Genomic DNA, 26,390 nt, shown 5'->3' with positions numbered 1-26,390 from the left:
GCAGCCCCTCCAGCCTCAGCCACCCAGGGAGCTGGGACAAGTGTGGGCCACCACGCCTGGCTAACTTTTCTTATTTTTTGTAGAGACGAGGTCTCGTTATGTTGCCCAGGCTGGTCTCCAACTCCTGGGTTCAAGTGATACTATTGCCTTGGCCTCCCACAGGGCTGGGATTACAGGCGTGAGCCACCATGCCTGGCCTTAACCATTTAAGTGTACAGTTCAGTGCCATTAAGTACATTTACACTGTCGTGCAACCATTACCACCATCCACCTCCAGAAGTTTTTTCATCTTGCAAAAGTGAAACTCTGTCCTCATTAAACACTAACTCGCTGTTCCCCTGTCCCGGCCCCTAGCACCCTTCTACTTTCTGTTTCTATGAATTTGACTACTCTGGGAACCTCGTATATGCAGAATCGTACAAGTAATTGTCCTTTTATGACTGGCTTCCTCCACTCCACATAATGTCTTCAAGGCTCACCCATGTTGTAGCGTGTGTCAGAATTTCCTTCCTTTTTAAGGCTGAGTAACATTCCATGTCTTGTTTACTGAGTTCATCCGTCGCTGGGCTCTGGGGCTGCTTCCACCTTTCGGCTACTGTGAGTAACGCAGCTGTGAACATGGTGTGCAAATGTCTCTTCAAGACCCTGTTGTCAGTTCCTTTGGGTATATATCTGGAAGCGGAATTCCTGGCTCATATGGTAATTCTATTTTTAACATTTGGAGGAACCTAGTCCAATTAACTTTCACCAGTTCAACACCGATAATGTCACCAAACAGTTCCCCAGACGGCAGTGGCTCTGTGTCTTTCTAGGTAATACGAATAGTGAATTTTCACTGAGCACTTACTATGTCCCCATGGCAACCCGGCAGGGTGGGTACTAGCATCATCCCATTTGGCAGATGAGGAAGTTGAGGCTCAGGGACTGAGTGACTTGCTCAAGATCACATGCAACTCACTGGGGGCGGGTCTGGGACTCCCCTCAGGTCTGGCTGGCTCCAGAGCTCACACACACAACCGCCAACCTGAACCGCCTGACCACACCAGACGCTTTCAGGATCTAAGTTGCAAATGTTGTAAGAAATACGGATGTGTCTAAGTCAAAGAATGTGGAACGTGATTCCTGCCTTCAGCCTTCCCTGACCTGCACATGAGACAGCCACCACACCAGAGGGTGCTGGCAGAACCAGAGAGAAGGGCTGGGTGAGGGACAATGCCAGGTCCTGTGACTCTGGAGACATGTATTGAAACTTCCAGATGTGGCCGCACTACGGCCACATTAGAGATGCGAGCAGTCCACGTCTCGAAGTTTGTCCTGCCACCCTCCCTACCCCCGCATCCCACAACCAACAGGGTCCTGGAAGCCCCTCAGCATCACCCCCCTCCATGTCCAGGCTGCCTGGGGACCACAGGTGGGCAGGTGCAGCGCCCCCTGCTGCACACAGAGCACATGACCGGGGAGCCAGGGCCGCCAGCACTGGAAGGGAAGGGCCCTGGCCACGGTGGTCTTCCTGTCCTCACTCCAGATCTCAGGGCTACCCTGTGTGACTCTTGGGAAACCACGCAGAGGGAATCGTTTACCAGTTTGATTAGAGACATGTCATCCGACAGCCCTAACTGTTCTTTTGGAGGACGGCCCTGTCTCCGTGAATGAACCACACCGAGGTCCTGGGGTCGTCTGAGCCCTAGTGCCCAGGCTTCACGTCCTTCCCTCTTTGCTGGTTCCCTTGTCATTCTGGGACCAGGCCCTGTCCCTTCTTACCTGGATTAGCTTCCAGCATGTCCTCCCCTTGCTGCCCTAGCCACACCCGCAGAGCAAGTGGCCCCTGCCCCTGGGACTGTCTGCCCCTTTCAGGATCAAGGCAGGCTCCCCAGCCCCTCTGCCCTGCCCCTGGGGCTGGCATGTGGAGCTCCCAGAAAGTGCTGTGCCCGCCCACAGCCATCTTGCCAGCTCTGCCAAGTGGAGCAAAGGGCACATGCAGGGGCGCTGGGCGGAGGCCGCCTGCCCTGAGCTCCAGCTTTCAGAAAAGCAAATGGCTGAAAACAAGTGTGTTTTGATTATCCAGAGGTGGAATTTGCTCACGTCTTTGTCCATTTCATGGAATCGAGGCTGCGCCTCTGTTGATGTCAGCTCTGGTGTCCCAGCTGTGTCCTCACCTGCCCCCTCCGGCCCTGCGGGAGGCTGCCAAGAATACTACTGGCCTCTTCCAGCAGCTCCCAGGCTGCGGCCCCAGGAGGCCATGCTTGCCGTTCTTCCCGAGGCCCTATTTTCTCTGGCTCAGGGAGGCAGTTGCTTATGGACACGTTGTTTAAGTTAAGACAAGTTAGAACAGACACGCACGGCTTTTAAAATCAGAACACAGAAACTCAGTCTCCTTGGAAAACAGGAATTTACTTTTTCATTTCTGTAAATACTAGCTCAGTGATCACAACAAACCCGGAGCGATCTCAATGGTGTTTATCCGGAGGACGATCTGTGGGGTCACAATGACTGAAAAGAGAGGACATCATTGCAGGCTTGACACAGTCTGAGCACCACTCACAGGTAGAGAGGGGCTCCCAAAGCTGCTGGCTCTGCCACCCCCAGGTGGCAGGGGCCCTCGGCCATGCCCTGTGTCCCACACGCCCATGTCTGTTCCATGGTGTGCTGATGGCCTCACTGGCTCCGTCAGCACTTGCAGAGGCCGGACCACCACTGGCCTTGTGGCCAGGAGTGCCCTGTGCTGGCATCTCGCCTTGGCCCCACCTGACTTACCTTGAGGCCACCTGGAAGTGTCAGAAGATACAGATGTTCTCCTACCAAACTGATTCTAAGGTGACAGCAAATGCTGCTGTTCCAGGTACGTTTAATTACACCACACAACTGGTAGTTTAGGCCAGCAATTGCTGTTTTAACTAAGCTGTGACACAGGATTCTGCAGCTGTTCACTTGTGTGTGTGGCCCTGTGGGGTCCCGTCCTTGAGGTGCCCCCACTGTGGGAACTGTCTTCAGTGGAGGCTCCTGTAAGGATGGGACCAGACCTACTCGTGCATTAACTGCTGCTTTGGGGCAGTGGCAGGTGTCCCGAGTTAGAACAGAGCAGGTCAGGTGTGGCCAGTTGAGGAGAAAGCGTGAGGCCAGGCCCCATCAGGTGCCCCTCCCGAATGAGAGGGTGCAAAGTGAGCAGGGGCAGCTGCACTGAGACCTGCCAGGGCCCCCCTCCCGAGCCCCGCCTGCGCCCCGCCCGATGACCTGCACGCGGCCGACATACCTGCACCCCAGGGCACAGTGCCAGCCGGACTTTGTCTAACTTACTTCTTTTCTTCCTGTAGTTTTTCCTCTTCCTAAATTTCATATTGATTTTTGGCCATGATTCTGTCTTTTCAATGACTGTGGCTTCTATTCGAACAAGATCCTTTCTAGAAGGAAGGAAAATAAACAATTCTTATTTTTCAATTTTACAAATGCCTAAGGTGAGAGTTTCTAAAATGAGGGTCTACTTTCTTTTTCGCTGATTATAAAAGTAACATGCCAGGCTGAGTGCGGTGGCTCACGCCTGCAATCCCAGCCAGCTGGGAGGCCAAGGTGGGAGGACCGCTTGGGCCCAGGAGTTTGAGGTTGCAGTGAGCTCTCATGATGCCACTGTGCTCCAGGCTGGGTGACAGAGTGAAAAAAAAAAAGTGTAACAAAGAACAGTTCAGTGGAGTCTGTGAGCGCATCTTAAAAGGGCCACACTGTAATGAATTATTAATAGTAACAGATGATAACTTGGTCAGGATGTTCTTTCTCATGGGACACCAAATATCCACTATGATAGGTATAAACCTGTGCTCAGTGTTGGCAGTGACTATAAACGTAACCCCCTCCACCTGGCCTAACTGTGCCGTGTCCATCTTATGCACGCTCGGCCTCAGGGCCCTAGACCAAGCCCAGCACTTAACAGTGTGTTACCCAAGGAGTGGCTTGCCAAGTAGCGTGAAGTTCTCAGCCCCAACCAGCAGGACCTGAAAAAATTAGACAGGCACATGTAATCATCGGCTTATTACAATAAAGAATATAAAAGTTGCTAAGAAGAGGTAGTAATGAGAACACAATGCAAAATGAGCAAGATATGGGTTACCTGAGAATAAAAACATCATGATATGAATTTCATCTGGTATCTAATTATTCCTTTAACATGAAATAATTAGGGCGTGAGCCTATAATGCAATGGCACTACACAGCAACGGGACTATCTTACGTATACGCTCCAGACTGTTACAGAAAGGAGATGGGAAATTTCATTATTTGATGCCATGATTATACAAGCGATAACTGTATTAACCTCTTATATAAACTATGACTTAGGAGGGGTGCCGTGGCTCAGGCCTATAATCCTAGCACTCTGGGAGGCCGAGGTGGGAGGATCGCTTGAGCTCAGGAGTTCAAGACCAGCCTGAGCAAGAGCAAGACCCTGTCTCTGCTAAAAATAGAAAAAATTAGCTGGGCATGACTCGGGAGGCTGAGGCAGGAGGATCGCTTGAGCCTAGGAGTTTGAGGTTGCCGTGAGCCAGGCTGATGCCATGGCACTCACTCTAGCCTCGGCAACAGAGTGAGACTCTGTCTGAAAAACAAAATAAAATAAAACAAAACAAAGCAAACAAAAACACCCTGGGACTTAAACAAAACTTTTTATTGAAATGTAATGTACAGAGAGAAAATGCACAAATCATACCACAGTGTCTCTTCAAGCAGTTGACAATACTTTTAATAGTGAATGATTTAGGTGTAATTGTATTCTTTTAATGACTGCAAAATTCTGAACGGTCAGGCAACCATTCTCAATCCAGGGAAACTGTCACACTAAGTGTGGCCACAGATGAAGACACTGTTACCTTCCAAGTACAACAGTGTTTTTATTAGATATGGGAAGATTGCCTTTAATTTTACCGATAAGAAAAAAATCTAATCACACTAAACTTAAATGTCTAAAGACAAAGTATATTTTATAACAATCTAAGTGGACATTTATATTAGATACTGAAAAATAATAAAATTAATGTCTACAAATACACTACTGAAGTGTACTTCTCATTTTAGACATAAGAAAATAAATGTGCTTTTGCTCAAGAGCTTATGACAGAGTCCCTGATGTCATTAAGGAGAAGAGAGCTTTGCCAGTTTTGTTAAATTAATTAGTTTGGCTCTGAGCAAAGGTGTCAAGGTCAGATGATCCGAGAAACAGAGCTTCATGTTCTTCTTGGTATAAATATGCAAAGATCTACATTCACAAAGGAGGAGGAGTTTCAATTAACAAGGAAAATCATATGTTTTAGATTACATTACATTGCTAATTAAATTATAAAAGAAAAAATTATCTGCAGCACCCAGGGGACTGCCTGTAAACCAGTCCTTAGTGTTTAAAAACAGCAGCAGCCATCAAATCTAATGGTGGTGTTTTTGCAGAAACTTGACACATTTTCCCCTTAAATGTAGGCTTGAAAACTTACCACATGCTCAACTGGGATTTTTGTTGTATCTGCAATCAAACATTTTTCCATGGGAATACATTCATGAGATTGTAAGGTGAAGCAATAAAGATACTTTTTTTTGAGACAGAGTCTCACTCTGTTGCCCAGGCTGGAGTGCAGTGGCATCATCATAGCTCACTGTAATCTCAAACTCCTGGGCTCAAGCAACCCTCCTGCCTCAGCCTCCCAAGTAGCTGGGATGACAGGTGCACACCACTACACCCGGCTAATTTTTCTAGTTTTTGTAGAGACAGGGTCTTGCTATGTTGCTCAGGCTGGTCTTGAACTCCTGGGCTCAAGTCATCCTCCTGCCTTGGCCTCCTGAAGTGCCAGGTTTATAGGCCTGAGCCACTGCACCTGGCCTGAGACACGTGTTTTTATCCTCAGAGATGTGCTGTCTCCCTCCCTCTAAGGAAACAACCTACTGGGCCGGGTGCTCTGCCCTGGCCCCGCCCTCCGACGCAGCCAGCGCCCACTCTTTCCCTCCTGTGCCTTCTGAGCCCTGGCTTTGCTGGCCTACACCCCAGACTAGAGGAAACCTCCTCAGTGAGGGACTAAGGCATGAAGACTGTACCTGTGGTGGCCGAGTCCCTGAATAGACAAGCGACTCAGTGGTCTCACCTTCTCCAGTCGAATCCTCTCTCCACATGCGATGTCTGGTCCATTTTCAACTAAGATCAGGTCTTCAGAGGTCACCTTCCACTGGTGGCCAGCAAAGTGCACCACAGCAAAGAGCCTGCCATACTGCCGGGTGGCGATGAGCTCGTTCACCTTCCCCACGACCTCTGTGGGGAAAGGCGGCTGGGCAGTCACCCATGGCTGCTCTCCACCCCACCCCACCCCACTCTCCCCTACTGCGGTGTGCCATGGAGCTGCCAGAGAAGGGGCCTATGACAGCTTACCCCTTGGGGGCACCTCACTGGTGGCCACCCAGCCCTTGCTGGCCCATCCTGCAGGTACAGGCACCAGGCTCAGGGTCAATCTGTAGTTCCCGGGAGCACAGGCACCTTGGCACACGGGGCTTTTAAGGATGGAAGCTTCCCCAGACTTCACAGAATGTCCAAACCCCCTTCTGCAGTTCTCTGGCCTGAGCACTCAGCATGCCTGGCTCCATTTCTGTGCCTCTGGGCAAAAACCTCCACCCTGTTTAATTGCATTCCTCATGACTAAGAAGCCAGAGGCCGGGGGCATGTGCACTGGGAAGTGAAAGCAGAGGCCTTCTGCAACGAGGAACACCCAGAGTCACGTCCCCACGGGCTGCGTGGATTCTGTCTGCACGCCTCTTTCACATGGGCTCAGTGCTCTGCGTCTGCCGCCACTGCCCTGGCACAGGTAACGATCCCCTATGCCCTGCACCATTTACTCTGAACAGCACCTACTGACCACTGCTCCGCCGGCCTGGCGTAGGGCTGGGAACAGAATGAAAACGACATAGTTTCTGCCCTGGCATAGGACCCCAGACCAGAAGCTGCACCTGGCAGAGGACGGAAGTCTCGGTGTATTTATCTTGCAAAGTTCCTAAAACAGTATTTTAAAATACTAGGAGATTCCACGGAACAGCTAGATTTCTAGCTTTTTGGAAAAGTGAGGATCATGGCAACAGTGGCCGGCCATGCTGTCCCTTCTCAGGACACATGCACAGGTTGAAATGACTCCTGACACCCCTGCATGTTTCTCTAACAGTTGGCGAGGCACCAGCTTCTGTTCATATTTGGGCTTAATTGTTCTTCTGACTGGGAAGAACTGTCCCTGAACCCCATGTTTCTACTCAGGATGGGCAACAAGAGATGGACCAAGCGCCCCCTTCCCTCACCCATGCACCTGCCTGCAGCAAGGGGCTGGGGGCAGGGCACTGAAGGAATGTGTATTAAATGAACAAGCACTTTAAATTTTGGTGTTAATTGGCAAAAATGAACATGAGTGCTCATACTGCTGTGTCTAGGAGCTCCTGGAAAGGGGACATCCTTGCTTTGTGGCCTGGTGCCCACCTTTGTTGGTGACCAGGGTGGGGGGTGGCACTACCCTCTGGTTTGTCTCCCAGGGAAGTCTTTTACCTGCATGGTGTCTGGTCTCCTCAACCGGGTCTGGCAGGACAACTTCTGGCCAAGGTGGCGAACTCAGGGATGTTTTAGGAACGTATCTATGGAAAACATTTAATACATGGCTGTGCACAGTGTCAGGAAGGACGAAGGTCTACCCAGTCCCTGACTCGGGTCTGCATCCTCAGGTCACGAGCTAGAACTGTGGCACTCACATTCACAGGAAAGGCCCGAGTGCTGAGGGGCCGTCGTGTGTGTGTGTGTGTGTGTGTGTGTGTGTGTGTGTGTGTGTGTGTGTGTGTGTGTGTGTGTGTGTGAGCTTGCTATCTCAATGGTAAGGGATTCTGGTGTGTGTGTGTGTGTGTGTGTGTGTGTGTGTGTGTGTGTGTGTGTGCTTGCTATCTCAATGGTAAGGGATTCTGGTGTGTGTGTGTGTGTGTGTGTGTGTGTGTGTGTGTGTGTGTGTGTGTGTGTGTGCTTGCTATCTCAATGGTAAGGGATTCTGGGCAGCACTAACACTCACTCTTTTTTTTTAAAAAATTATTATTTTTTTTAGAGACTGGGCTCAAGTCTCAGCCTCCCCTGCCTCCCCTGCCAATACTCACTCTTTAGGACAGACCCCACCTCTCTCTGGTGTGATCCCGAGGACAGGCTCCCACATGCCCTCTTAGAACTACAGTGTATTTCAATAAGCAATAGCTAATCATTCAATAATCCAAACAGGACTCCTCAGCATTCTGCTCCAGAAAAGGCCTCCTTGGAAGAACTCTCAGTCCTGGGGTGGCGGCCCACGCAGAAGGCTGGACTCTGTTAGTGTCCTCAGGGCACATTTACTCTTAGAGGTACAGGATGAAATGTTCAACCCCTCCCTCCACTTTCCCTACAAGACACAACACAGGGCGAGCAGCTCTCCTGCCTCCCCAGCTTGGCTCACAGGGCGTTCAGGAGCCCTGAAGTATGGCTCCAATCACCCTTCCCCACCCGAGTCTCAAACAGGATCTTTCCCTGCTCTCCTCCCTCCCCTGTTAGTGCCCCTCCCCCAGCTCCTTCCAGGTAGGTGCCTATTCTTCATGCCCAGACAGGAACCGGGGAGACCTGGGTCTGAACCCCAGCTCTGCCCCCGATGACTGTGTCTTGGTGTCTCTAGCTGACAAAATGGCAATACATGCACCTGCCTTAAAGGGCCAAAGAGAGACTAGGGATAATATTCCTGGCAGGCCCCAGCAGAGTGGGGACTCTGTCAGTGCTCAGTCCCCGGAGCAGCAGCAGTGTTGCCACGACCTGTCCTGTGCTGGGGTCATCTGTACGCCTCTCCTCCCCACACTCAGGGATGCCAAGCTCGGTGCAGGCAACGTTGTCATTTCAGTAACTCTCCCCATCGCCCTCCCCCGCTCAGCCTCAGGTGGGTGGAGGTGGTGGAGGGAGAAACGGAGGGGAGGGGAGGGGAGGCAAAGAAGGGGGAGCCTGGACTCAAAAGAAGAAGGTGGGGTCTTTCTGAATTCCTGCTGTCTATAAAGCGGGAGGAGTAGGTAGAGTCCAAATCAAATTATCCAGAACAGTTTTTAAGCTTTTGTTGTTGGTGTCACCAGAAAGTGAAATTTCAGTTTTTCTACTCCAGGGTTGCATGAGGAAAGATAAAGTAAGAGCCGCAACATAAGGAAAATGTACAGACATCCACACCGAGGCCCGGGTGTGCACGCCCCACTTGCTGGCGCACGGGAGGAGCGCTGCGCACGTCTGCGAAAGACGGATGCTTTCCCACCATGCTGAGCCTCGGAGCTCCTAGAAACCTGAACCCGTGGTCTGGCACCGCCCTTGAGGGGCGAGGAGGAGGAAGACACTGCTCTCTATAAGAAGGCTCTGACTTGTTTGAGGTCTCATCTCCTCAACTGGGTCTGGCCATGCCCAGTGTGAAAAGAACAAAAATGGGAAAGTTGGACCCTGGCAGGGTGGGCATAAGCTTTCACATAGAAAAAAATAAGCCCAATCTAGCAAAATGCTCACTTATGACTTCTTCCTGTATTCAGATTCAGTTGTTCAACTTCTTCTGAGAAAAAAAAAAAAGACTCCTGTATCTCCCCGTCGCCAAGAATCCCTGGCGTCGCAGTAACGGCAGCTGACGCCGAGTGCTTACTGCATGCCTAGCACCGCTCAAGATCTTTAAAAGGAAACATTTACTTAATTCTCACCCAACCTGTAGAGAAGCTGACACTCCTTCCATCCTGCAGAAGCTTGGTGTCCCAGGCAGTGAGGGGTGGGCTGGGATCCCACCGGGGCTTCCCTATAGGTAACCTGTACCCCGTACTGGCCCTGTATTTCCTACCAGGGAGTGGGATTTTGTCAAGTTTACCTTCTGCAGTGTATACTACTTACAAAAATTTTCCTCTAAGTATAAAATTTTAACACAGAATGTGCTTTTTCAAATTAAATGAGTTCCTAGAGATTCTGACACAACCTTCCTGGTTAGAAACCTTGAATTAGGCATCTAAGATTCTCTGTGAAGACATATGGCCTATGTCTTTCTCTTTGGACTCTTGCAGTTCTGTCTATGTTTTAAGGGTCTGAGAAAAACACTGTCAAAGAAGTTAAGAGAAAACTTAAAAACATTCTTGAAAACTCAAATGAGGAAGTTTTTTTTTTTTTTTTTTTAATACAGACAGGGTCTTGCTCTGTTGCCCAAGCTGGAGTACAATGGCATGATCATAGCTCACTACAGCCTCGAACTCCTGGGCTCAAGCGATCCTCCTGTCTCAGCCTCCCCAGTAGATGGGACTACAGGTGCGCATCACCACGAGTGGCTGAGGAAGTTTTGACCTCAGGAAGACAGTTCTACAAATGAAAGGAAAAGAGTCACCAAAACCCACATTTTGATATTACCCTTGTGGAGATGAAGTGCTCTGTGAACTGAATCTTCGAGAAGCAGACCAAAAGGAAGCTGAGGGAACAAGAGAAACATGGGGAATTACCATCACAAAATGCACAACTGGCTTCTGGTTTAGACCACTTCACAACTTGCCAACAGAAAAATCTAGGTGGACAAAACTAAAACATCACTTATTGGTTATGCATGTTGAGATATGTTCACCACAGCATCTAAAAGCACCTAAGACCAGAATCACCCACCCACTAACTCATTCCTTGATCAAGTGCCCAGTAGGTTCAGACCCTGTTCTGTGCCCCGGTGTGGGAGCAGTTTCCCAGGTGGCCTGGTAAGTCCTGCCTCCTGGTGTTCTTGCCCTGTTGTCCCTCCCATAGGTTGCTCTTTGCGTCCAATGGCTTGTGGCAGAAGTGATGGTGCATCACTCTCGAGACACATTATAAAAGACCACGACTTTGTTGTGGCTGCCCACGCCTGCTCCTCTCTCTGATGTCCAGCTGTAGGAGCTGCTGTGCTGTGAACGGCCCTACGGAGAGGCCCACGTGGTAAGGAACTGGGCCTCTGGCCAAACCCAGGCAGTGAGCTTGTGAGTGTGTTCTCCAGCCCTGAGGGAGTCTGAAGAAAACTGCAGCTCTGCAGACTTGCCTGACTGCGATCTAACGACACACCCTGGGCCAGGACCACCCAGCTAAGCTGCTCCCATACTTACCCTCAGAAACAGTAAGAGCTAACAAATGCTTGTTGTCTATAGCTGCTAAATTTTGGGTTAATTTGCTATATAGCAGTAGATACTTAATACACCAAGGGACAAAGACATTCACAGTCTACTGGGAAGACAGAGGCTCAGAAATACTTTTTGCACAGTATTTAGGTGCAAAAAGCAGACAACAAATTTCTTAATAATTAAAAAAAATTGAACTATAGTTTACATACCATAAAATTCATCCTTTTAAATTCGCCTGTGAGCAGAGGCTCCCCATTCTTATCTCCTTGGCTGGTTTCTCCTCTTCCATTTGGGTGCCTGGGGCTCAGCCCTTGAACTTTCCCTCTTTCCTACCTATGGCCATTCCTCTGGGGCTTGCATCTGGCTGGATGGATTTAAACGATCCCTATATGCTGGGGACTGCCAAGCTTACACCCCAGCCAGGACCTCCCTCCTGGCCTTGCACATCCAGTGGTCTATGTACCATCGCCACTTGTGTGTCTGGCAGGCACTGAAACCTGCAAAGGCTCCTGGTCTCTCCCCTGCCTGCTTCTCCCACGCTCCTCCCCATCTCACACAGTGGCAACCTCAGCCTGCCAGCTGCTCAAGCCCCAGACCTCTGTCACTTTTGCTCTTTCTCTCTCACACCCCTCAGCCAACCCACCAACAAACCCTGCTGGCTCTCCCTTCAAGGGATCCCGAATCTAACCATTTAAGTCATCCAAGCTGTCACCTCTTGCCTGGGTTATCACTAACATCCTGCTCTCATCCTTGCCTCCTTTCCACGCACAGCAGCTAGAGAGATTCTGTTAAAACTCAGATCATGTCGCCGTTTTGCTAAAATCCTCCAAGAACTTCCCATTTCATTCAGAGAAAAAGCCAAAGTCCTTACGGTGGCCTACAGGGCAGGGGGACAACGCGACTCCCTCCTGTCTCTGAATCCATCTTTCATGCTCTCCCCCTTCTTCACTCTTGCACCTGCCATTCCATTTCCTTGATATTCCTAGAATAAACCAGGCTCATACCTGCCTCAGAGACTAAGCCTTGGCTATTCTTTTTTTGGTAGAGAGAGGGGTCTTGCTATGTTGCTCAGGCTGGTCTCGAACTCCTGGCCTGAAGTGATCCTCCCACCTCAGCCTTCCAAAGTACTGGAAGTACCGGGGTGAGCCACCATACTTGGCCTGTCTGGGTTATTCTTCACCTGGAACACTCCTCTGCTTTGCCAGGTACCTGCAAGGCTAATTCCCTCACTTCCTTCGGGTCTCCATTAAAACATCACCTCAGTAGAGAAGTTTTTCTTGGCCATCCTATTGAAAATGGAATCTCTCCCTCCCAACTCATGCCTTCTTTTTCTCCATAAGACTTAACTGGCTTCTAACATACTATATAATTTGCTTATCTTAAAAAATTGCCTGTTTCTCTGAACATTCCGTCCTCCATCAGAATGTTAGCTTCATTAAAAGCAGAGATTATGGTTTTGTATTTGTTACTAATGTATCCTCACCCCTAGACAGGTGCTCAACAAATGGTGAATGAACAAAATTTATTCTACTAAGCCTCTGTTGGAACACTCCAGTGACTGGAGCATCTCTCTTGGAAGTCACCCCACTGTTACAAGCTCAGTTAGAAGGCTGGGCATGGTGGCTCATGCCTGTAATCCTACTACTCTGGGAGGCCAAGGTGGGAAGATTGCTTGAGGTCAGGAGTTTGAGACCAGCCTGAGCAAGAGCAAGACCCTGTCTCTACTAAAAACTGAAAAAAAAAAAAAAAAATTAGTCAGGCATGATAGTGCACGCCTGTAGTCCCAGCTACTCGGGGGACTGAGGCAGGAGGATCGCTTGAGCCCAGGAGTTTGAGGTTGCTGTGAACTAGGCTGACGCCACGGCACTCTAGCCTGGGCAACAAAGTGAGACTCTGCCTAAAAAAAAAAAAAAAAAAAGCCCCATTAGCAATTTTCTGTACCCGTCCTGCACCCGATCTGCTTCTAGCTTTGGCCTTGCGCCTACAGAGAACAAATGAGTTCTCTACTCTCCCACAGGATCACCCTGGTGATTGTGTCTTTCCTTCTTGTCTCCTTTACTCATGCTTCAAGGCCCCACCTGCTCACCATTTTGGTCACCTTCTCTGTACTCACTTCACTTTGTATCTTTCTCTCTTCAAATGTTGGTCTGCACTTGAACACAGCACTTGAGGGTGGTTTTATGTTGGTAGAATGGAGTAAGTCCTACTGCTTTTGTAAAAACTTCCTTGCCTACTTAAACCCAACTTTTATTATGGAAAATGTCAAGCATACAAAAGTAAAGAGAACCGAATATCGAACACTCAATTATCCCTCCCTAGGTTCGACAGCTGTCTCATGGCCAATCTTGTCATCTACACCACCCCTGGCCCAACTCTGCGATTATTATTTTTTTTAATAGACTTTATTTTTTCGAGCAGTTTTGGGTTCACGGCAAAATGGGGTAGAAGGTACAGAGAATTCCCACATATCCCCTGCCCCCAGCCCCCACAGCCTGCCCAACTATCTGCATCCCCCACCAGAGTGGTACATTTGCCGAAGTCCATAATTTACTTTGGTTCACTCTTGGTGTTGTACATTCTATAGATCCACTATAATATCAGAACAGTTGCCCTAAAAATCCTCTGTGTTCCATCTATTCATCCTTCCCTCCCCAACACCCTAACCCCTGATTTTTTTTCTTTCTTTTTTTTTTTCACTGTCTCCATAGTTTTGCCTTTTCCAGAATGTCACACAGTGGGAATCATATAGTATGAAGCATTTTTAGATTGGCTTCTTTCACTTAGTAACAGGTATGTAGGTTTCCTGCGTGTCTTTTCATGACTCAGAATCTTTTTTTTTTTGAGACAGAGTGTCGCTTTGTTGCCCTGGCTAGAGTGAGTGCTGTGCCACTGGCCTAGCTCACAGCAACCTCAAACTCCTGGGCTTAACCGATCCTACTGCCTCAGCCTCCCGAGTAGCTGGGACTACAGGCATGCGCCACCATGCCCGGCTAATTTTTTTTCTATATATATTTTAGTTGGCCAGATAATTTGTTTCTATTTTTAGTAAAGACGGGATCTCACTCTTGCTCAGGCTGGTCTTGAACTCCTGACCTCGAGCGATCCACCTGCCTCGGCCTCCCAGAGGGCTAGGATTACAGGCTTGAGCCACCGTGCCAGGCCCAGAATCATTTTTAAAAAACACAACCATAACATCATTCTCAAGCTTAAAAAGGAGACACAATTTTTTAATAGCATCAAATATAGTTAGACCTCTCCCTTTTTTTCAGGTCAGGGGGACAAGTGAGATCCATTTTTAAGGCATAAACACCCCCCCACACAATCACTTCAACCATTTTCGAGCAGAGACTTACAGAGCTTTTGACGAACATAACCTTTTTTGAGCCTCATAACCAACCAATGCCTAAAATACAGCTGTTGCTTTTGCTGAATTAGTTAGGATCAGGCAAGGATATTCATCACCATTTTTCAGATGAGGGCATTTTTCACAGAGTGGCTTGCAGCCTGGGGCAATGGCGCAAGCATAGGCTTTGGAGGCGGACGGAGGTGCATCTGAATCACTTCTCCCATTTCCTCCCTGTGTGACCCTGGGCAAGTTAGCTAACACCTCTGAACATTAATTTGCTCCCCCATAACACAGGGCCTGTACAGAAGCTGAAAGGCTATCGTCAGTATTTAAGCTACTAATTAAAGGAACTAATTGAAGGCAGAGACTGCGCCAGGGTACATATGGGAGGGGGTTCATAAGACCCAGGTTCCTCCAACTCCAAAACCCATGTTATATTCACCACAAACGCAAACAACAGAGGCACCAGGTGAGACCCAGATACACATGTGGCGGGACCGCAGGGAGCACTGCTCACCCCGCATCCTCCCTTCACCCCGAGGCTCGGGTCTTACCCGCTCCGGGTCCTGAAGTTCTCAGGATGCTGCGGCTGCACGAGGACACCAGCCGCCCGAAAGTGACCGTCAGGACAGATGCAGCCACGGCCGCCGCCATCTTCCCGTAGCCTTGGCCGGAAGCGGAAGCGGCGGGAACGTAGTGCGTCGACGCACCAGCCCGCGGGGAACACCGGTCCGGCGGGGAAGCCGGGCCTCAGCGGCTCCGGGCTTAGGCCGGCGGCGGCGGCGATGGCATCGGCGGCTGTGGAGAGCTTTGTGACCAAGCAGCTGGACCTGTTGGAGCTCGAGAGAGACGCGGAGGTGGAGGAGCGCAGGTACGGGCGGCTGCGGGCGCCGCTCCTCTGGGGGTTGGCCCGGCCTTTCCCTGCAGCTCCGCCCAGGCCCCGGGCGGAGTCTCCGAGGGGCTCGGCCTGACGGCTGGGCGGGAATTTCCTCTCGCGACCCCTCGAGTCCCGGCCGACCTCTGCTTGGCCACCTCCACGGATGGCAACCTCACCGCCTCCCGGGCAGCCCGCTCCGTTTTGGGACCCTTAAGAAGCCCTTTCTCTTCTCGACCTGAAACCCCCCAGTCTGAACTTACACTCCTAGCCTCTGGCTCCCTCCCCAGTTCCCCCCCGCCGTGTTCGCAGCCCTTTTCCTCATTCAGACTCTGTAAACGCCGTTTGCGCATGTTCTGTGCCAGGTCTGGGCAAAACGAGTAAGATGCAGCGTCTGCCGTTGATTCGGTCAAGTGGAGGCTGGGCGTGAGCAGAAGTGGGGACAGAAACGTAAAACGTTTGGGCCGGCGTGCCCAGCGCTGCCTGTGTGTGGAGAAAGTGCGGTGGGAGCTCCGGGGAAGAACTTCCTGCCCCGGGTAGGGTCAAGGTGGCTTCTTGGAGGAGGTGGTGCCTGAGCACAGCCTGAAGAAAAAGAGCAGTTAAGCTGGTGGACACTGGGCGGAGGAGCATTCCTGAAAGAGGTGTGGGGAGCCATGAGAGAGCCAGGCTTGTTTCTGAGTGGGAATAGTTATTTGCCTTTAACAGTAACAACCTACATGTGTACACTTTCCAGGCATTAATTCCTTAATTCCTTTAAACCTCATGCCAACCCTACAAAGTAGGTTACTGTTACTGTCATTTTCCATCTAAAGAGCCTGAGACAGAGAAGGGTTAAGTGACTTGACCAGGATAACACAGTACAGTCAGGTTTTGAGGCCAGGCAGTCTGTTTCCAGAGTTGGCATTCAACCATTCATTGAAAGGGTTTATTTGAGAGGCTTTTGATCATGACGGTTAAGAGCTTTTGCAGTCTTACTGACCTTATTAGAATCCCATCTCCTTTGTTTATGGCTGTATAATTTTGTAGGTTCTGTCTCTGAGCCTTACTTAAAAATGGGGTGATCCCCACCCCACAGGTTTGCCCTGAGAATGAAATGATCCACTGTCAGCCAAGTGCTCAGCACCATACCAAGGGCAGAGTGAGCACAGTGAAGTACTGACAGTGGCTCTTCCTGACAATGATGGACAGACAGGCAGGGGCCAAGCAGACAGGGGCCTTGCTGAGACGCTTGCCTGTATTCTGTGTGCAGGGGATAGCCATTCTGTTAAGCAGGTGAGGGAGGTGAATCAATTTGCATTTTAGGAGGACCCCTTGGGTGTTCTTATTGGCACTTGGACAGGGAGACGCCAGAGGTAAGGCAATTAGGAGGCTCTGTTTAGTCTGGGTGAACAGTAATGTAGGCTTGAACCAGGGCCGTGGTGGCCAGCATGAGAGGCAGAGACTGAGCCAGGGTATACTCAGGAAGGGCCTTGGTAGAACTTAGTGACAGCTGGGAATCAGGATGTGGGGAATGAAAGTAGGGAAGGGGAAGGTGACTTTAGGTTCTGTCTCAGGTAACTGGGAGAAGGGTCATGGCATCGACTGCCCTAGGGGATACAGGGGGAGCAGGTTTGGGAGTAGAGCAGATTTGCGGTTCTGTTGGGGCATATTTCGTGCCTGTGTCCATATCTTTATTGATGTTTCTTTCCCTTTTACTTTTGCTGCATGGGTGGAAGTAGAAACTGGTAAAGGTACAAATTCTGAAGTGTCGATACTGGGTGTCTTGCAGGTCCTGGCAGGAGAACATCTCTCTGAAAGAGCTCCAGAGCCGAGGCGTGTGTTTGCTGAAGCTGCAGGTGTCCAGCCAGTGCACCGGGCTGTACGGACGGCTGCTGGTCACCTTTGAGCCCAGGAAATGCGGGTCTGCAGCAGTTCTTCCCAGTAACAGTTTTACCTCCGGTGTGTGCATGTTGATGTGGACATACATTAAATATTGCTGGCACTCAAACTGTGACTGGTACTCTTATTTCTGGTCTTATAAAGACCAGATTACAGTGACCAGTTGGAGGATAAAGCATTGCAGTGAGGTCTTAATTAGAAATCCAATAATTTACATGGCTTTTTGGTCATCTAGAGCAGCATTGTCCAAATGGCAGCCATTAGCCATGCACGGTTACTGAACACTTGAAGTGTGGCTCATGATTGCTACAAGTGTAAAACATGTACCAGATTTTGAAGATTATGTTAAAGAACAATTTGGAATATCTCACAAGTAATTTTTTACATACTGATTCTATGTTGAAATAATATTTTTCTTACATTGGGTTAAATAAAATATCTTGTTATTAAAAACAATTTACCTGTTTCTTTTAAATTTTTTAATATGGCTGGGTGCAGTGGCTCACGCCTGTAATCCCAGCATTTTGGGAGGCCTCAGTGGGAGGACTGAGGCCAGGAGTTTGACACCAGCCTGGGCAACATATAAAAGAAAAAGAAGAAAAAAAAGAACAAAGAATAGCCTGGACAACATAGCAAGACACTGTCTCTACAAAAAAATTTTATTTTATTTATTTATTTATTTTTTGGGGGGGCGGGGAGGGGTGGAAGGCAGAAGGGCTACAAAAAAATTTTAAAAAGATTAGCCAGGCGTGGTAGTGCATGCCTGTAGTCCCAGCTACTTGGGAAGCTGAGGTGGGAGGATCATTTGAGCCCAGGAGTTCTTGGCTACAGTGAGCTATGATCATATCACTGCACTCCAGCCTGGACAATGGAGCGAGACCCTGTCTCCAAAAAAATAATTTTTTAAAAATATGGCTACTAGAAACTTAAATTACACATGATTCTCTTTACATTTCTTTATAATGGACAGCCTTGGTCTGGACTGTTAAACATGCAATGTGCACAATTCTGTATTTCTAAACCTTTCTCATGCCAAGTGTGCTTTGGCTAAACTAGTGTCAGCCCTGTTGGAAAGGAAGGGAGGTTAGAAGAACCTACTTAACCATGCACCTGGGCTGCTTGTGTTAGACAACCTCAGCCCTGGAAGCCTACAGAAAACAATGCTGCCAGTGCTATACTTTTCACTATAAAAGTCTCTCTGCCTTGTTTCGGTGGTGACAGAGTTTTTTGATTTCATATTTTGATTTCGTAGGTTTTTTTTTTTTTATTTTTTGAGACAGAGTCTCGCTCTTTTGCCGGGGTGAGAGTGCCATGGGGTCAGCTTGGCTCACTGTAACCTCAAACTCCTGGGCTGAAGTAATGCTCCTGCCTCAGCCTCCCGAGTAGCTGGGACTACAGGCATGTGCCACCATGCTCAGCTAATTTGTTCTATTTTTAGTTGCCTGGCTAATTTTTTTTTCTGTTTTTTAGTAGAGATGGGGGGGGGGGTTCCTCACTCTTGCTCAGGCTGGTCTTAACTCCTGACCTCAAGCGATCCTCCTGCCTTGGCCGCCCAGAGTGCTAGGATTACAGGCATGACTCATCATACCCGGCCATGATTTCCTAGATTCTTTCTCAAACAACTGTTGGAAGGAACACTGGGGAGATTTGGAGATGAGATGAGGGTATTTCGGGGGAGGGCAATGGGAGGAACCTGCTGCTTGGAGTCAAACTTGAGCAGAACTTGAATCTTACCCTTTCTTGTTATGTGACCTAGTCACTCGCCCTCCAGGGAGCAGCAGTGCTGTGTGGGGCGGCCATCAGGATTAAATGTGTATGCAGGCGGTTTGCAAATTCTGAAAATGCAACAGTAAAATTATATATTCATCAATAAGTGTCATGGAATGAATGAGCAAAGGAGATTAATGCATAGTTGATAAACAGGAAGACAGAAGTGGCATTTGCATAGAGAAGTAGCAAGCTGCAATTTTGATGTTTTGATACAGCTATTGATCAAATTCAGGTGAAGTTATTTGTTCACCTGAGCAGTATCAAGTCTCAGTAGCTGAGAAATACAATCCTGAAATGTGGGGTCCTATATACGGTGGCTCACAAGAAAGTCATGGGGATGGGCTCCCCTGTCATCAGCCCCATGGTGGTCCCTGTGCACAGAGCCAAACCCCTGCCCTAGGAGCATTGTCACTGATCATTGTTGCCACCCACTGTTTGTCTTTATAAAGTCGGGGAAAGAGATAGGAATGAGATTCAAGGTGCAGATGAAACTCATTCTAGAAGATTTCAGGCACAGAGTAAGTGGGGTGTAAACAGACGCGAGTGACCCTGGCTTTTGTCTCAGTGTGGATTCTGTTTCAGTCGTAACTGCCTGTGTTCCAGGTGACAGAAAGCTGAGCCACAATGGCATACGTAGGAAGGGAGTGCTTTGGTTGTCGTGACTTGAAGGTGGCTGCAGGACTCAGGAGCATGCGGGACTCCTCTTTGTTTCTTGGCTTTGTCCTCTGCTGGGTCAGTTTCCATCTCATTCTGCCCCTGCATTCTCTCAGGTTTCCATCTGGGGGAGAGAGTGAAGGTCTATCCAGATGCACAAGCACAAGACTCATTGCATCTCGGGGGCTCTGATTCGGCCACATGCGCATCCTTGAACCAGTCGCTATGGCCAGGGGGCATGTGAAGCACAGATGGGCTTAGGTGTGGGTCTGGGGAAGCCCCCAGACTCACCTGGCAGAGGGGAGACAGGCCGCAGGGAGATCCGTGCTGTATGGGCAGCAAACAGCCACTGTCCCTTTCAGTACTGAAGTTCCATTTCTGACTGGAATGTTCTTCCCCAGCTGTGCCTGTGGCCTTTGCTTCCGTCAGTGCCCACCTGCTTCCCTGCCGTCCTCAGAGAGGCCTTTCCCACACACTCTTTCTAAAGTAGTGCCCTTGTCCCTCTCTGTCCCCTTCTTGTGCTTTATTTTTCCTTAGAGCACTTAGTGACATCTTATAGATCAGTATACTTGTTTCTCTCTCCTCCCTGGTGTGAGGGCAGGGACTGGCCCTCAGGGTCACAGCACAGGTCAGTGCCTAGAACAGGGCCTGGTACACAGTAGGCGTTTTAGGTATTTTATTAGCTGTCACACTCGTTTTGAATAGTTCATTGATCTCAAGTAAATTTTCACAGATGATTTAGGTGTTTGTTAAAAATTTTTTTACTGTTGACTGATTTCATTTGCTAAAGAAAATAACAAAGATACAACGTTTGAAATATACTGGAGTTTATGATATCAAAATTAATGTTTAACTTTTTTCAGGGTTTTGTGTAACTGAGTTTTTGTTTTTGCAGGTGATATAGTGGGCCTGTATGATGCTGCCAGCGAAGGCAGTCAGCTGGCCACCGGGATCCTGACCCGCATCACCCAGAAGTCGGCCACGGTGGCCTTTGATGAGTCCCATGATTTCCAGCTGAGCTTGGACCGAGAGCATGCCTACAGACTGTTAAAACTGGCCAATGACGTCACTTACAAGCGACTGAAAAAGTAAGTGTTTGTGGCTGGAGATCACACGTAACATTTTCCTTAAACACAACTAGCTCACTCCTGACACTGCTGTTGAGCAAAGAGCAAGGAGCCACCGTGTGTCCCTCACGTGAGATGGTGGCAGTGCCGGGGCAGGAGCTCAGTGCACTGGATCACTGGCTTTCGCTGAGCTGCTAATTTTGGTTTTCTTTCTCGGCAGAGCTCTGATTGCACTAAAGAAGTATCATTCTGGCCCCGCGTCCTTGCTCATAGAGGTCCTCTTCGGCACGTCAGCCCCCAGTCCTGCTAGTGAAATAAGTAAGAACTCTGGGGTTTTCTTTTGGTTGAAATCACTACTGAAAGTGTGGAGAACAATGTGACCTGGGGCTGTTTTAGCAAGAGTTTGAGACATTCGACCGGACATCTACCTTAACATCTTTGTAGACCTTTCTCCGAATGACTTGCATGAACTAGACTGCCCTCCTTGTACTCAGAACTAAAGCAGTAGCTCATTCCATGCAGGTGTTTATCTTTTATTTTTACTTTTCACCATCTGTCTAACCAGATGAGCCACTGAGTTTTTAAATAATCTTTTTTCAAATGTATATAAATCTTTTATTTCGAAATGTAAGGATATTTCTTCAAGTTCAGTGCTCTGTGAAAATAGAAGATAGCTGATCATACTTTATGCCTGAGAGCAATTTCTGGTTTGAAAATCTCAACTCTAAAAACATTTGATTATTTTCTCAGTAGCCTTCAAATTTGAGATAATTTATTTCTGATTATAAGAGTAGTACATAGTAGTTGTAGAAAATTTGGAAATAAAGAAGTGTGTAAATACTACAAACCATGCTGTTTAGAGTTAGCTTCACTACTAGTATTTGTGTGTGTTCTTCTAGCCTTTTTTCCTCATCCATACAGAACAATGTGTCTGTTATACATACACATACCCTCCTCCTTTTGCTTACGACAGCCTGTGTATTTTTCATATTCTTAAATGTTCTTGGAAAACCTCATTTTCTTTTTCTTTTTTTTTTTCTTTTGAGACAGAGTCTCACTCTCTTGCCCTGTGTAGAGTGCCATGACATCAGGCTAGCCCACAGCAACCTCAAACTCCTAAGCTCAAGTGATCCTCCTGCCTCGGCCTCGCAGAGGGCTAAGATTACAGGCGTGAGCCACCGTGCCTGGCCAGAAAACCTCATTTTTGAGGGAAGTTGATTATCTCATCCAGTGGCTGCCCATAACTTAACAATGCTCTAGATACGGACTTTTCCAATTTTTAAAGCAGTGGCTTTGGTCAAGTCTAATGCAAAGATTACCTTACAACCATTTTCTATCATGCTGTGCTAACACACTCCAGTGTTGTGTTAGCTTTAAAACCACAGGGCTACATTGTAGCACTTCTTTAGTTTGTAGTCCCTCATATGGATGTTTTGTAAATATTCATCTTCTTTTTCCGTTTCCCTTTAGAAATTCTAAAAGCACTCCCATTTCAATATTTTATTTTTGCTGAACATTTACTGAGGGGCTACTGTGTGCTAGAAACTGAGTTGGAAATGGCTGTGTTTTGGGGACCATGGTATGTCTTGATCATAGCTATTATGCAAGGAAAAGGGGACATGGTGTGGGGTAGTGGAATGTGACGGGAACTTTGGATTCGATGGTCCGTCACTGGTCCCACACTCTGCCCTGATAACTGTTTTACAGGTTGGCTTCGGCCTCACAGGTCTGGAGCAGCGTCTTTCTTCTGAGCTCCTCCCCCGTCAGGCCTCTGTGTGTGGCAGGCACTGCACAGGCAACGCTGCGGCCACAGAGCCGAGCACGGCCGTCCTTGCTCTCAAGAGCACAGAGCACAGGACGCAGGTCATTGGTCTTGGTCACGGCAGATTCAGAATAGAAATGCAGTCCTGGAATTTGTTAGTACTTTTGTGGTCATTTATTTGTCTTTGTCGTTTTATGGGTACTTAAAAGAGGGACAATATGGTAGAAACTAGTATGTTCCAAGAAACATATATGTCATTTCTGTTATTCTAGAGCTGCGGTTCCTAACCCCTGGGCCCTGGACTGGTACCCCAGAGCTCTGCCACCCCCACCACAACACTCCTAGCCCCATGGAAAAATTGTCTTCCATGACAGGGGCTGCACAGCAGGAAGTGAGTGGCAGAGGTGGTGGCGGTGGTGGGTGAGCTGGCGAGTCTTCATCTGTATTTACAGCTGCTCCCCATCACTCACATCACCGCCTGAGCCCCGCGACCCCCCCACTGCCCCATCCGTGGAAAAATTGTCTTTCATGAAACCAGTCCTTGGTGCCACAAAGATTGGGGACTGCTGCTCTAGAATGTGAGTTGGGGCAACTTTTTCCATAAAGGGACAGATGGTGAATATTTAGGCTTTTGGGGCCATGCTGTAGCAATAAGCAGCCAGAGACGGGATGTAGCTGAGTGGGCCTGGCCTTGTTCCAATAAAACTTATGACCACAGGCAGCAGGCTGGTGTGATCCGCAGTTTGCCGATTCTTTTTTTTTTCTTTTGAGACAGAGTCTTGCTCTGTTGCTCTGGGTAGAGTACAGTGGCGTCATCATAGCTCACTGCAGCCTCAAACTCCTGAGCTCGAGTGATCTTCCTACCTCAGGGTCCCTAGTAGCTGGGACTACAGGCACGTACCACCACGCCAGGCTAATTTTTCTGTTTTTTATAGAGACAGTGTCCTGCTCTTGCTTAGGCTGGTCTCAAACTCCTGAGCTCAAGGATGCTCCCACCTTGGCCTCCCAGAGTGCTGGGATTACAGGCTTGAGCCACCTTGCCAGGCCATTGCTGGTTCTTGTTCTAGGAGGAGTCTTCTTTAGAAACAAAGCAGACCAGTTGTGAGTTGCTTGGATCGACCCTGTGGAGGTTGCGTGTTTTCCTGTGTGCATGATTTATTGCCATCAGCGCACACTCTGAGGAAGAACAGCAGGCGGCAGAGCGCTGGAGTCTAACGCTGTTGCTACTCTGCAGACCCGGTAACATTCTACAACGCCTCCCTGGACACCTCCCAGAAAGAAGCGGTTTCTTTTGCACTGTCTCAGAAGGAACTTGCCATCATCCACGGGCCTCCTGGAACTGGCAAAACCACAACGGTGGTGGAAATAATTCTCCAAGCTGTGAAGCAAGGCTTAAAGGTGGGCCATGGGTGCTGCTTCCCCGTCAGAACCTCTCAGCTGCTGGGGTGTCATGCTTAGCGGGGACTCAGCAGGGCCCCAGCCTCAGTTCTGGGATTGGTCGGGAACATCACTGAACATTTGTTGGTTGAGCAACAAAGGCCAGGCCCTTTTTGATCTCTGCCAGTCCTGTGGGACATGGGACACATGCACAGGGACACCAGCCCGGGTTACTGAGAATGGCTCCTGGAAGCCCTCTGAGACTCGGAGCCTTTGTTGAGGACCAGGCCATTGTCCAGGGTCCTGTCGCTCAGCACACCTGCTGTGCTCATGGTCTGGGCTTGGGCCCCTGCTGGGGCATGGAGTTGACCAGGGCCCAGCGTCTGGTCAAGGGAGACAGTGGCATTCCAGTTGATCAGACAGCCTGGTTCCTTGGTACAACGCACACATGCAGCACACAGATTACTGATTTTCCATATTATAGAATGTACTGATAATACTGTACATTATTATTCACTTACATTTTTAATGGTTGAGAAAAGATCTTTCGTCCTCATCTGCATCAGCTCGAGTCCTCATGGATCTGAGCATGTGGGAAGCTTTTTAAAAAGTCTTGGTGAGGATTGGAATAATGATGGTCAACATCTGCAGGTCAGCATTTACTGGGTGCTGCTCATAAACCAAACACCTTTCCAGGAGCTTTTCCTGTATTTGCTTATTTAATCTTCACAGAAACCCTGTGTTCTGGGGCTGGTCGGGGGCCCCAGTTTATGGACAGGAAACTGAGAAACCAGGTGAAGCACCCAGCACTCAGCAGAGAGTGGAAGGGCCAGGAACCAACTTGGGCAGAGCTGCTCTGTCCAGAGCTTCAGGGACACCTGTCATTCAGTTAAAAAATTGGTTTTCTACAAATGAATCTCTTTGCAGATGTTTGAAAACTGATAAGGGAAGATGACTTATTGGTAGGAAGCAGAGTAGTGGTTTAATTGGGTGCCTTCTACTTCAGTAAACAGCGTGAGGCAGGATGCACCCATGCTCACACTCGTGTGCAAACGGGCCTTTGGACACATCAGTGGGTGGGGGTGACACCAGGCATTTGGGGGGCGTGCCCGAGGCCTCCTTCCTGGACTCCGTTTTGTCTTGTGGGTGGGAGTATTTAGGGACTTGCCTCTCTGCCTCTTCTGCCAGCTGCCGCTTACTTCTAATAGCGGAACTGTAGCTCCAGAAGCAAGAGTGAGCCCATTCAGAGAGATTCTCCCTGTCTGACTTTGTCAGATGATGAAATGGTTTGACTGGTGATATCATGGATGCCCCCATGACTATTTCAGGGCACACTTTAATTTTTTGAGTCTTCTCTTCCAGCTGTAAGTCACTTAACATGCTTTGGTGCTTTGGTGACTAATACATTTTGGAGATTATCCATTTGTAGGTTCCAGCTCTCCAGAGATAGCATCAGTTTGCAGTAACGTGTCCTTTAGGCCGTGCTTGTCCGTGTTAAAGCTGTATGCTGACCCTGTAACACGTGTGGCAATCTGCCTTTCTCTCTTTACCTTTAAGGCTTCCTGTTGTTTTAATGTAAACTCAAGTGGTTTGATTAGGAAAGAAATGACCAAACCCTCACTTGCGCCTGGCGTTCCCAGGTTCTGTGCTGCGCTCCCTCGAACGTTGCGGTGGACAATCTGGTAGAGCGTCTGGCTCGGTGTAAGCAGCGGATTCTGCGCCTTGGGCACCCCTCCCGGATCCTGGAATCCATTCAGCAGCACTCGCTCGATGCGGTCTTAGCGCGGAGTGACAGTGCCCAGATTGTGGCCGACATCAGAAAGGACATCGATCAGGTCTTTGTATGTGTCTCAGCCAGCGTCCACGTGGCGTGTAGTTTTCTGATCTGCAGTCTTTTTAAGGAGTGAACTGTGTCTGTCTGCGTTCTTCTTGCTCTTCTCTTGCCTCTATTTAGTCATTTAAAAAATTGGACTGCCCTTTTAGATAGAGAACTATCCTTAGCACTGAATAGGGACTCCACCGTCTTCAAGGTACCTGATAAGTACTTGAGGAGTTGTCTTAAAGAAAGCATTTTCCTAAGTGTCTCCCTATGTTTGGTCATGTTTTCTAGCTAATAGTGGCAAGGGGGGAAAAAAGGCAGCCTGAAAATAAAAATTCAAAAATTAGGCATCCTCCCAAATCCTTTCTGTGCATTTTATATTATCCCTGTGACAGAGGACGCCAGGCATCTGGAGAACTGGGTAGGTGCGGGTTCAGTTTGAGACGGCATTTCTCCCTGCAGCCCAGCACTTTCGAGCGCTTTGCTTCTCCGATGTGCAAGTCTGCTCCATGTCCTTGCTCCGTGTCCCCTCCCGCGTTGGCTCACCTTCAGCAGGTGCACTCGTTGGTGTCCTGGCCTCGGAAGGGGGATGGCGGCGGGCGGGGAGTGTGTGAGTGTAGAGGCTGCCGGTGCCAGCGTGGAGGTGGGCAGCCCAGTTGGGGGGTGGAGCAAGGACAGATGCAGACCACTCGGGTTAAAGGTGGCGTAGGAAT

The 26,390-nt window shown here is 48.9% G+C and overlaps 2 protein-coding genes across 4 annotated transcripts in view; one reads left to right on the top strand and one right to left on the bottom strand.

Moving 5' to 3' along the window:
• Window positions 1-2,372: 2,372 nt before the first annotated feature.
• MRPL21 (mitochondrial ribosomal protein L21) lies at window positions 2,373-15,385 on the bottom strand. 2 transcript variants are annotated; one of them, XM_045558252.1, is made up of 7 exons: window positions 15,031-15,385; window positions 10,406-10,463; window positions 7,544-7,629; window positions 6,111-6,274; window positions 3,931-3,983; window positions 3,251-3,398; window positions 2,373-2,490 (listed from the first exon to the last, which is right to left on the bottom strand). In XM_045558252.1, exons 1-7 carry the CDS (start codon window positions 15,128-15,130, stop codon window positions 2,482-2,484), a joined length of 618 nt encoding a protein of 205 aa, XP_045414208.1. In that variant the 5' UTR covers window positions 15,131-15,385; the 3' UTR covers window positions 2,373-2,481. The 2 variants fall into 2 exon arrangements, with proteins under 2 accessions (XP_045414208.1, XP_045414207.1); XM_045558251.1 differs by having other exon boundaries at window positions 3,295-3,398; window positions 15,031-15,383.
• IGHMBP2 (immunoglobulin mu DNA binding protein 2) overlaps window positions 15,172-26,390 on the top strand; it is a 25,343-nt gene continuing 14,124 nt past the window's right edge. Inside the window, exons 1-6 of one of the 2 annotated variants that reach the window (XM_045558249.1) lie at window positions 15,172-15,347; window positions 17,119-17,288; window positions 20,548-20,740; window positions 20,940-21,037; window positions 23,716-23,879; window positions 25,499-25,699. In XM_045558249.1, coding sequence (XP_045414205.1) covers window positions 15,262-15,347; window positions 17,119-17,288; window positions 20,548-20,740; window positions 20,940-21,037; window positions 23,716-23,879; window positions 25,499-25,699 — 912 coding nt within the window. In that variant the 5' untranslated portion in view covers window positions 15,172-15,261. The remainder of the gene's footprint in view (window positions 15,348-17,118; window positions 17,289-20,547; window positions 20,741-20,939; window positions 21,038-23,715; window positions 23,880-25,498; window positions 25,700-26,390) is intronic. The other variant, XM_045558250.1, reaches the window with a different exon arrangement.

The sequence above is a fragment of the Lemur catta genome, chromosome 7 (assembly GCF_020740605.2).
Source record: "Lemur catta isolate mLemCat1 chromosome 7, mLemCat1.pri, whole genome shotgun sequence".
NCBI lineage: Eukaryota > Metazoa > Chordata > Mammalia > Primates > Lemuridae > Lemur > Lemur catta.
Note: the sequence above shows the minus strand (reverse complement) of the source record. Positions and strands in the feature narration are given on the sequence as shown.

Coding starts and splice junctions, on each gene's coding strand:
- MRPL21 (XM_045558251.1), bottom strand. CDS start 15,130: ATGGCGGCGGCCGTGGCTGCATCTGTCCTGACGGTCACTTTCGGGCGG. Junction 6,275..7,543: donor GGAGACCAGACACCATGCAG/GTAAAAGACTTC, acceptor CTTTCCCCACAG/AGGTCGTGGGGAAGGTGAAC. Junction 3,399..3,930: donor CTTGGCAAGCCACTCCTTGG/GTAACACACTGT, acceptor CCTTCCTTCTAG/AAAGGATCTTGTTCGAATAG.